The 12,295-nt window shown below is 38.8% G+C and overlaps 1 protein-coding gene and 1 pseudogene across 1 annotated transcript; one reads left to right on the top strand and one right to left on the bottom strand.

The window, feature by feature from the left end:
- On the bottom strand, nt 1,215-3,329 carry LOC109133305. The gene is made up of 2 exons (XM_019246311.1): nt 1,691-3,329; nt 1,215-1,579 (listed from the first exon to the last, which is right to left on the bottom strand). Exons 1-2 carry the CDS (start codon nt 3,327-3,329, stop codon nt 1,215-1,217), a joined length of 2,004 nt encoding a protein of 667 aa, XP_019101856.1.
- On the top strand, nt 9,612-11,146 carry LOC109133306 (annotated as a pseudogene).

Genomic DNA, 12,295 nt, shown 5'->3' on the forward strand with positions numbered 1-12,295 from the left:
TTATTTGATAAATTTTAGAGTATGTTTAAAACACTGTTATTCAATGTTATAATTAAGGTTGCTTTGGCTAAAAGATGTTTCTGGAACAGATTTGAGTTATCTTATATTAACTTCTGGTACCCCTTCGGCCCTTCCTTTTTAACTTATTTCCAAACCCACCACAAAACTTTATGCTGAATTGGGCCGAGAATAGTAAATGGGCCGAAGCTCATAAGCAAATAAGTTAGGAAGACTAGCGAGTGATTCGTGCCACTCAGGTTATATATTAGAGATTTTCGTTGGTCGTTTTCAAGCTTTGGTACTTTTGTTTGTGAGACACTTGTGAGGAGTTGTTTTCAATGGGGAATGAAAAGTTCACGTGGGTGATTAAGAATTTCTCATCTTTGCAATCTAGGTTTATTTGTTCTGATGAATTTGTGATTGGTGGCTGCAAATGGTAAGACGAAGACCATTTTGTTAGTATCTAATGTTTTTTCCTTCTGGCCAGTATAGGGTTATGAGAACATCCTTGATCGTTTTCTGTGGTATTTTTGGTTGCAGGTGTCTCATTGCCTTTCCTCAGGGAATTCTCATTCCTAAGTATTTGTCTCTGTATCTAAAGGTAGCTGATTTTGAAACTTTGCCTTCTGGATGGATGAAAAAGTGCATTATGTATTTATTTGATAAATTTTAGAGTATGTTTAAAACACTGTTATTCAATGTTATAATTAAGGTTGCTTTGGCTAAAAGATGTTTCTGGAACAGATTTGAGTTATCTTATATTAACTTCTGGTACCCCTTCGGCCCTTCCTTTTTAACTTATTTCCAAACCCACCACAAAACTTTATGCTGAATTGGGCCGGGAATAGTAAATGGGCCGAAGCTCATAAGCAAATAAGCGAGGAAGACTAGCGAGTGGTTCGTGCCACTCACTCACTCAAGTTATATATATATATATATATTTTTGACAACAGAATACAAGGTTGACCTAAATCAGCCAATCCGAAAGTACATTGTTTACATAGGTAACTAAGTGCGGTACCACGCAGACTCTCCGCGCTAAATTATCCGCTTTACCATTCTGAGCTCGTGGGACATAGACTAACGAGAAAGAAGCAAACTCCTCCTTGTCTGCCTGTATGTCCTCCAAATAAGGCAGAATAGCTGGATACTCTGCAGGCGAAGACACCATCTTCACTATGTCGGAGCAGTCGGTGAGAAATATGAAGGATTGGTTATCCGCTCCAATCATACAACGCATAGCCCAAACAAGAGCTTCGAGCTTTGCATGAAGAGGGGAAGGCTACGACGAAAGTTGGCTGCTCCCATAGTGGGAACGTCGCCCAAGGGTAACGTACAAAACCATCCTCTACCCGCATAGCAATCCGTTTCTTTCCAAGAACCATAAAAAAACACATATAACTCGAGAGAGACCTGGGAACCCCTAATCCCCGGCTGCCACCTGGAACACCTGGATTTTCTGGGACTAATATCATGTCCTCGGACTGAGCCAGAGCCCATGTTTTTGCCTCATCCTCTGCTATCCGTAGGATCACAAGGGGATTCGAATCCAGATTACTGAAAAGTTTATCATTGCGGGCTTTCCAAATATACCATAATAGCCAAGGAAAAACCTCATATGTTGGAACAGATTTAAACCTCCAGAAAAAAAAAATCCATGTTCGTGTAAACCGACTCCAAAGGAAAATACCCAGGCCCGTCGGAAACTGCGACAAAGCCCAAACCTGCTTGGCCGGCGGGCATTCGAAGAGGGTATGATTTATCGTCTCCTCCTGAAGTCCACAAAGTCCACACATAGCATCACCACTAATTCCACGCTTCCGCAGATTAGCGGTAACTGCCACACAACCCGAAAACACTTGCCACAAAAAATGACGAAGCTTCGGTGGACACCTAATTTTCCACACAAACGCCCGGAGAGGTGCGATGTCTGGTCCAAATACTGTCGGTTCAGTAGCCGACGTATTTGAACGAAGAACATGATAACCTGATTTGACCGAATACCTACCAGACGTAGTAAAATGCCAACCCAAAAAATCCGGTTTATCTGGTAGACGCAAAGGTATGGCAGAAATTATAGCAACATCTTCCGGTACAAACGTAGCCATAAGCTGAGCCATATCCCATGTATTAGAACTCCTGGTAATAAGATTTGAAACTGGAAGCAGAGGATCATAAGACGACCCTGTACTCAGTGCTGGTCTCGGGGATTGAGCAGGGATCCATGGATCAGTCCATACAGAAATGGAAGCACCAGAACCTACTCGTTTAATTAGTCCTTTGTTTACCAGAGAGGGAGCAGAAACTATACTCCGCCACCCATAAGACGGCGAGTAAGATTTAATTGGATCCAACGAATCAGAATGTCGATAGTAGCGACCTTTAAACACCCGTGCAAATAGAGAATCGGGGACCGTAATCAGCCTCCAAAGCTGTTTGGCAAGCAGAGCCGTGTTATAGTCATCTAAACACCTGAAACCGAGTCCCCCATCATTTTTGATACAACACAACATATCCCAACCAATCCAATGCAGCCCCCTCATTTGGCCAGACAAACTCCACCAATATTTCAAGATAGCGCTAGTTAATTTCCTCGTTACCGTTTTTGGCAACTTAAAGCATGTCATCACAAAGGTAGGAATCGTCGTAGCTACTGATTTAATCATTACCTCCTTACCCCCTTTAGATAACAAACGAGCCGGCCAACCACTAGCCCGTGCCTGCAGCCTATCCTGAACAAATGAAAAAATTTTCGTCTTAGAACCACCTAGACTCTCAGGAATACCTAAATACGAACTCATCCCACTCAGAGTTGTTATGCCCAAAAATCCCTTTAATTCCTCCCGAAATCCACTTTCCACTGTATGTCCAAATTGGACCGAGGATTTTTGGAAATTGATTTGCTGACCAGAAACCCTTTCATGTTGCTTAAGAATCCGCAACACCACCCCATATTGCTCCCTTGTAGCCTGACAGAAAAACAAACTATCATCCGCAAATAACAAATGAGAGATAGCAGGACATGCATTGGAAACCCGTATACCAGTAATAAGCTTCGCCTCTTCTGCTCGCCGAAAATGAGCAATAAGCACCTTCGTACACAGAATAAAAAGATAGGGCGACAGCGGATCCCCTTGTCTCAACCCCCGATGAGGAACAATGGAGCCATGAGGATGGCCATTAATCAAGACCCTATATTGTACCGACGTCACACACCACATAATCCAAGAGATCCATTTCTCACAAAAACCAAACTTCCTGAGCAGGTGTTCGACAAAATGCCATTCCACCCGATCATAAGCCTTACTCATATCCGTTTTGATGGCCATAAATTTCCCTTTACAAGAAGGATTAGTACGTAGCCCATGGAATATTTCCTGTGCGATCAAGATATTATCCAAAATAAGACGACCTGCCACAAATGCTGACTGTGTTTATGAAACCAGAGACGGGAGGAAAGGACGAAGTCGTTGACATAAAACCTTGGAAATGATTTTATATCCGACATTGCACAAACTGATAGGACGTAATTCTGTCATCCGGGTTGGTTTATCCACCTTCGGAATAAGACATATATTTGTCTCGTTTAACCGTCGATCAAAAACCCCTTCCTGGAGGAAGGAATTAACCAAAAAGACCAGATCTGCTTTAACTGTTCCCCATGCTTTCTGATAAAATAATGCCGTCATACCATCCGGACTTGGAGTTTTGTCCGGATGCATCATAAACAATACCTGCTTAATCTCATACTAAGAAACTTCCCTCGTTAGAGTGTCACTTGTGGCCTGACTGACAGATGGACTAATCACACCAAGACTCTACTCAAAATCTGTGGGATCCGAAGAAGTGAAAAGCTCCTGAAAATAAGAAACTGCAATATTTTGGACCTCACTTTCCTCTGTCGACCAAGTGCCATGCTGATCATGAAGACCAACAATTCGATTCCGAACCCGACGCTGCTTTGTCTGAGCATGGAAATAGCTGGTATTACGATCACCGAATCTCATCCACCGACTCCTACTTTTTTTATACCAATACACCTCCTCATCCTGATACGCCTCCCGAAGCCTCCATGTGAGTTCTGCCAACTCCTCAACCGACGTACCATCATTCTCCTGTGCCACCGCTAATTTTGATTTTAATTCCTCAATTGTCTCCTGCCTGTATGGTACCTGTGTCTTTCCCCACTGAGAAATGGCTCGGCGACAAGTAGTAATTTTGTCCACTAAAGAGATAGTCGAAAAACCGACCCCAGACCCCATCCCTCCGCAATGGCTCCGAAAAAACCTTCCTTATCAAGCCATCGTCGATCAAAGCGAAAACTGCTTCGCCCCTGACGGCGTTTTGCCTCAATAACGGCCAACACCGGTTTGTGATCCAATGCAATCATCGGTAAATAGTCCGTGAACGAATCAGTGAACAAATCATACCACTGTTCATTTGCTAAAGCCCGGTCCAACCGACACCGTATCGGTTTCTTATCGCGCCATCCTCTCCAAGAGAGACTATCACCCAAAGAGGGAAACTCCAGTAAGCCACAGTGTCAAATCATTGTATTAAAAGGCACAAAGTACGAAGGATGGCGTAACTTGCCACCCCTCTTCTCATGGTTGCCTTTTATTTCATTGAAATCACCAACCAGAAACCAGGGTTGATCTCTGGCCAAGCCAATTCGAATCAAACGTTCCCACACTAAATCGCAGTTTTTTGGAACCGGATAGCCATAAACAAAAGACAAATAAATTAATTGGCCTTTATAAGTTATCTCCACATCAATTAGTCTATTGGACTCAAATAAAAAAGAATTATTATTAATATTACTAGGACTCAGACCCCGCGATGATGCGGAGGAAGTATTTTAGAAAAAAAAATTTAATTATACATTATGAAATCATTTGAATGTAATATAATGTATTTTGAATACATACACATTAAACATAAACTGTTAATAAAAAGTAAAAACACAACCATCAAAATGAAAATTTATAAACAAAAAATATTATAAAAAATAGACGTAACTATGCAAAAACATTGTTTAAAGTATTATAAATATATAAGATATTTTATGAAGAATTATGGTAAAGAGTTACAATTAAAAAATCATAATGACAAAGTGATGTTAGAGAATATTGAACTACTGGTTGTAATGAGTAAATGTAATTTTCTATTAAATAATTATAATTAAAAATGTATTTAATAATGAGTGAAAATATATAAAAAATTGAAATTAAAATACATAACTTTTAGAAACATAATAAAATAAATTTACAATATAAAAACAGCTTTTTAACGAAAGTTACGATAAATAGACGCAACTGTAAATTTTGTAGTAAGTTTTATAAAATTTCTATATTGCCATAATCATTTCTAAAATTTTAGTTAGATTATAGAATAATATTGAATATTTGATATTAATATTCAAATTATTTAAATTCAACATAAAACGGAAAATTTGTTTCAACAAACAATGATTTGTAAGTTATTGATGAAGAGAGAATTATATTGAAAGTTCAAAATATATGAATATTTAAATAGACACACCTATTAGAACGAAAAGTTGTGATGCAAAAATATGAATAAAATATAGTGAAAAGACACAACTCTACAATGAACAGATATAATGAACAGATACAACTATTTGAGTTAAAAAAAAACCAAAAAAACAATTTTTCACAAAAAATACTACAAAAAGTCGTAATTGTTGTTTGCATTTATTCAGAATGTTATTATTACTTTTAAATATTAAATATTAAAATATTTTTAACAAAAGTTACGATAAATATACGCAACTGTAAATTCTATATTAATTTGTATTAAATTTCTCTATTCTTATAATCATTTTTTAAAATTTAGTTAGATTATAAAATAACTTTGAATATTAGATATTAATATTCAATTATTTAGATTTAACATAAAATGAAAAATTTGTAACTTGTTAGTTACTAAGAGACAAATAAAAAGAGAGATCAGAAGATATGACTATTTAAAGAGACACACGTCAATGACGTCACACACCTTTTCGGACGAAAGTTGTGATGAAAAAACATAAATAAAATATAGTGAAAAGACACAACTCAACAATGAACATATACAACCGTTTGAATTTAAAAAATAAAAAAAAATAAAAAAATTTACGAAAATGTACTACGAAAAATCGCAATTGTCTGCACTTGATTATACCTAATAATCCATATAAACTGCATTTAAATAGAAGACATCTTTATTACCATATTGAAAATATCAAATTCAAAAACTCAATAAATAATCCATCTAACTGTTGGAAAAGAACTCTAAGTATTTTCATTAAATTTATATATTTAAAATTAACTAAAAGTTTTAAATTAGATTTATCATTCCAAAAATCTTTTGTCAAATCAATAATTGGAGGGATTTTTTTACTTTTGAAAGAATGAATGCTAGAGAATAATTTAGAACGCTGTAAAAACTGTTGAGATTTAAAATTTATATTATTTTGTTTCATGACAAAAAATGAAAACAGTTCAAACATACAAATATATATAAATTTTAAAAGATATGAATATTCGAATAAACACAACTTTACAATGAACAGTTGCAACTTTACAAAAAAACGGTAACAATGAACAGTCACAATGTTTTGTAAAACACACAATTTAAATTTTCTATAGATTTTTTTGGAAAATTACCCTAAAGGTACGAATGAAAAAACACTAACTTTTGGTGGTATTTATTTGGATTGCTATTATATATAGATTAATATTATTATCATTGTAAAACAATGCCAAACCACCACTAGAACCAATAGGTTCAACTGTTTTTAAAGATGAATAACCAAAATGACCAAACACAAGGTTCCAAAAAAAGAAAAATGTTTTCTTGTTTCAAACAAAAACAAAAAAATCTAGCCTATGCTTCCCCCATAAATCCCTGAGATACCCAACAGTGGCTTTATTGCCCAACCCCTGACAGTTCCAGCTTAAAATCTTCATTTGGTAATCTTCGGAATCGGTGGCTTAGTCCCACCCACAACACCCTTCCCCATTCCCATAGGTATCAGAGCAACAATGTCTCCATTCGGAGCAGAACCCTTGATAGCAGGTCGCTTACGAGGGGTACGCACATACACATTCAGTTTCTTGGAGCCCAAACCTTGTACCCCCATGAGTCCTTTCCCTTTACGTGCTTTCTCCCCAACAGTGGAGGATCCTGTTGCGACCACCACAGGAGGCGCAGCTGCCTCAACAGAATTAGTACCAGCATTAACTAGTTGCTCCCCAGAGAAAGACTCCTCCTCCCTACCATCACCATCCGTATCAGCAGCTTCTTCTTCCTCCGCCATATCCGCATCAACTTGCAAAGCGGAGGACTCCTCCACAACGGAACAAGAATCACCTCTCTCCTGAGCTTTCTCCACAACCACAGCAGGATCCACAACAATCTCCTGTACCACCGAAGCAACTGAGTCTCTGTTTGAGTCAGACTGCGTAGCAACACCGTCCTTATCTCCCTCCACAACACTAGATGCCGCAACTGATTCCCCTGGGACAACACCAGGAACAAGAACACCCAACTTCTCAATTACCTGCTCGGAGAGTGAAACCCCACCCGTAGTGTTCTCCGTAGCCTCCTCTTGAAACAGAGACTTACGAACCACCTTGCTAGACCGAGGAGCACCCACTGAATCCTCAACGACTGGTACACCTTCCTCCACCGTAATCTCTGGCTTATCCTCTGACCGTCTCGCAGCCTCTCAGAGATGTCTATGATCATTGTATTGCACATATGACTGGTATCTACGTTGCTTTGGCACCGGTTCCCCACCTGGAAGAGCAGAGCGCCTCTTCATCCCTCTATCACCGCTCCCCTCAGACGACCTCCTCCCATCAGCCTGAGTCCCCACACTACTCGACGAACCCCGAGACCCCACTTTAGCACCACCATCCGATCCAGGACCTCTCTGCCTCTCCGATCTGACTACACCCTTGTAGCTCTGATGACGCCGATGAGCATCCTCTCTAGGCAGGACTGGTGGGTTCAAGGTAGGCTCCTCTTCATGTCACATGTTAAAGCACTTCTGGCAAAAACCAAACAACCGCTCGTAGTGAAGAGAAACGATGGTTGCTTCACCGTTGAAAAACTCGATCTCCGTCTCAAAGCAAAGACATTTGAGACCATTCACTGTAACCTGAACTCTCCCTCCATCGATATCCACCTCCAATACAGTCCTGGGAGCCTCTCCAATGCTCCTGAAGGTTGGAGGAGCCCAAAACTGGAAAGGGACACCCATGACTCGAACCCAAAATGTCAAAGACGACGGATAGGAGGGATCCACCGTCGGACCATGGAGACCATCCAATGGTTAAAGTGAAACGGACTCATCTTCAAAACCTTGGTGATGTCTGCTTCCTCATCAAAGTAAAACTGGAACTTCCCCATACCCATATCTGCACCAACCACTCGACCCTCCAAATGCCAAATCCGAGGGAAAAAAAGAAGAAGTGCCTTCATGTCTTGCCTCCTCGGGTTCATGCATCTCCCTACCACCGTCTTGGAATAGCCCTCGATCAATGCCGTATTATCAAAATACGGGATCTTCACCTTCCTCTTCATCACAGATGAAGCCGAAATCATTGCATTCGAACCCTGACCCAATACCAGGCTTTGCGACATCACATCGAAAAAAGTAGCAGAAATCAAAAACCGAAAAACTCATTGGAATCACAAGAAGCCCCGAAAAGGAACAGAGAATAATGTGAGTGATGATTTCCCTGATGTGCGTGAATCGAACCTTTATACCCATCATCGAACCAAATCTGCAACAATAAAGCAGCAACGATATCAAAAGAGCTCCAATCAATCGTATCCCGCAGAAAATGGGATCTCCTCTCCACTGCAGCAATCAATATGGACAGAGCAAACCAGATCCTATCATTAAGACATATCAAATCCGTAACACGCCATTCAACCCCAGAATCCTCAGCAAACCCAATCATAGGAAGATACCAATCCTTCCTAATCCCTTGTTTGACCCCGAACCCAACAAAGCACCATAAATAAAGATCGCACAGCAGATCCAATATCCGTCTTGATCTCCACCAGATCTGACACCGCTCTTTCGTCCTCCAATAACCTAATCGTATCCCATAATTGAATAACAGATCCCGTGAACTGTATCCAACCACAGCACCACCGAATAGAATCCCAAACCAACCGCAATGAATCCTTAGAACACCAACCGATAAAACGCTCATAGTTAGGTCAAAACCCTAGAGCAATCGCCATCGCCATCGTCTCTCGCCCACGGTTTTTTTTCTTCGATATTTGATTTTACTCAGGTTATATATTAATTAGGGTTTTTTTTTGTTAACTCAGAGTAAATTCCCAGACTTATGGAGGGATCCGAGACTAATCTCTGGGGAGATGGTATCCCACGGGTAGAGTTCTCCCCGGTTTGCAAATGGGCCGTAAGCAATGGACCATACCCATGTGGCCAAAGAGATAAAGCTAGCAATTATGCTCTTTGGGGGGAATCAATTCCTAGCCTAGACCAAATTAATTAATTAGGGTTTTCGTTGGTCGTTTTCAAGCTTTGGTACTTTTGGTTGTGAGATACTTGTGAGGAGTCGTTTTTAATGGGGAATGAAAAATTCACGTGGGTGATTAAGAATTTCTCATCTTTGCAATCTAGGTTCATTTATTCTGATGAATTTGTGATTGGTGGCTGCAAATGGTAAGAAGAAGACAACTTTGTTATATATCTAATGTTTTTCTTTTCTTTTTTTTTTTCTTCTGGCTAGTATAGATTTTATGAGAACATCCTCACTCGTTTTTCTATGGTATTTTTGGTTGCAGGTGTCTCATTGTCTTTCCTCTGGGAATTCTCATTCCTAAGTATTTGTCTGTGTATCTAAAGGTAGCTGATTTTGAAACTTTGCCTTCTGGACGGAGAAGACACACAAGATTTAGCCTAACTCTCCGGTAAACTCTCCGCACGAGTAGGTGAGTTATATAAGGCTTTGGACTAATGAAAGTTCGTATTTTTTTTATTATTATTATATTTCTGTTTTGTGTTTGTTTTTGAGTTAAACTGACTTATATCTTTTTTTTGGTCTACAGAAACAGAACAATGGTTTGATAAAAATCGTCCTCTCCGTGGGAATCCAGAAAGCCTTCTTCTTACCAGACTTAATGCCAAAGAAGGTGGATTTCTTGTGAATGATGAAGTCAAGATTATTGCGGAGGTTGATGTTCTTGAAGTTATTGGAAAATTAGATGTTTCAGAGGAATCTCAAGAGGTAAACCAACCTCTGAAAAGGATAAGGCTAAATGGTGATGGTGGTGGTGCGGTGTCTAGTCATTCTTATTCATCAGTAGATGTCAATGGGTTTCAAGTTCTTCCTTCACAGGTAACTTGTTCATAAAGAATTCACAACTTCTTTTCAGATGCGTTTTGTTTGATAGGCACTTATTTGATTAATTACTTTATTACGTAACTATCAGTTTCAAACTCATGAGATTTATCATCTCCTTGTTTGTTGTTACTGTTTTGAATTTATCACTGGAACACATCTTAATACAGAGAAAATGTTGGGGAAAAAAATAGTATCTTTAAAGTATACCATTCAGTTTATGGATATGTATACAACTATACATATGAGTTTATGCGTTTTTCATCCTTTTTTTTACAACTGCACGCGGAATCTGTGAAACTTATATTTGAAAAACACGGGACATAGCATTAGAGGTGCGAGTAAAGAACCAAAATATGAGGACATCATGTATAAATCTCCTACTCAACATAATCGAGACGTTGTGCCAGTCACTTCAAGACTTTTCCTTTGATGACTTAAGCCAAGCAGAGAAAGCATTAACATATCTGAAAGATTCGGGCTTTAAGGTTGATTGGTTAGAGCGTAAACTGGAGGAAGTAAAGGAAAAGAAGATGGAAGAGCTGTTTGGTAAGACTCGGATGCAAGAGTTAGAGGAAGAGCTCAAGGTCTTTAAGAAGAAGTGCTCAGAAATAGAAGCTCTACTGGAGAAAGAGAAGGAGGAACTGAACAACTTGAAGCTAAAGTGCTCAGAAACAGAAGCTCTGCTGGGAAAAGAGAAGACAAAGATGTTGGCCGCCGCCAGAGCTGCTCCTCTAACGTTGGATGATGTTGTCTGATGACTTAGGTTCTGCTAGGTGTTTTGTTCGTTTGAATCTAGGTTTTAAAATTAACAAAGGGAGCTACAGAGACTTCTGTTGGAAACTACTCTATTTTGGAAAGAGGTAATCTCTTTGCTTTTGAGAAACTTGAGACCTGAACTCGAGCAACGCTTTCTTATCGGTTTCATCAGTAAAAACATATGCATCAAGTAACATGAGAGCACTGAACAAACCAAGTAAAAAGAAACAATTTCATATTTTGCAGGAAAGTGAGTACAAGGGAAGAACCAAATATGCAAATTGTGGTAGTAAGTAATGCAACTTATAGAGGAAAAACATAGAAAAAGATGCAAATGATATTTGTTTTCTTAAATGAAGTCAAGTCAAGTAGTCCACTATCTCAAAAGCAAAACCATTTCACTAGAGTCTATAAGAAATGAGCCAATCGACGACAAGTTTAGTGTTTTATCACCTCCAAATTGTTATTTGCATTAACGTTGTAAAATTTCAAAGAGTAACCAGAGTTTCTTTTGACGTTTGCTTTCCCAAAGGAACTGACCATTTGGGAAAGTGACTAATGCCTGAACTGGAGAAAAATCACTCAGATTAGAAAGAAGGTTATACTTGGAAAATTTGTTCATGGATGTTGCAGTAACTATCATACCAAGCTCTAATATATGTCAATCAGATTAGCTAATATAAATAGAACAGAGAATCAAATCTGAATATATAAAACCATGGTCTATGAGAAAGCTGTTTAGGGAAAACAAAAGTAATTAAGAAACTAAAATGAATACCTATATGGTAGATCTGGCAATATATAGTCATTTGATTTCCAGGTAAATATATAACCATCTTTGGAATGAGATGGCAAAGTGAGGTATTGAAAAAGCTGAATAATATCAAGGTCTCGAAGATACCATACCGGCATCATAAATACACATTATTCATGCAAATGACATAGATGAGTACGAAAGAAGCCAGCACCAAAACAAGAATCAAGAACATCAGAGTTGTTAAATGTTTTGCCGGAAAATATAATATAAGAAAGACACTTATCCAAGTTCAAGAAGCCATAGTTTAATGACCAAAATGATAAATTGATAATGATGATCAAATGATCTTCATCATCAGGAGACTGGATGAATCTGTGGGCAGCTTCAGTAA

The sequence above is a fragment of the Camelina sativa genome, chromosome 6 (assembly GCF_000633955.1).
Source record: "Camelina sativa cultivar DH55 chromosome 6, Cs, whole genome shotgun sequence".
Classification (NCBI taxonomy): domain Eukaryota; kingdom Viridiplantae; phylum Streptophyta; class Magnoliopsida; order Brassicales; family Brassicaceae; genus Camelina; species Camelina sativa.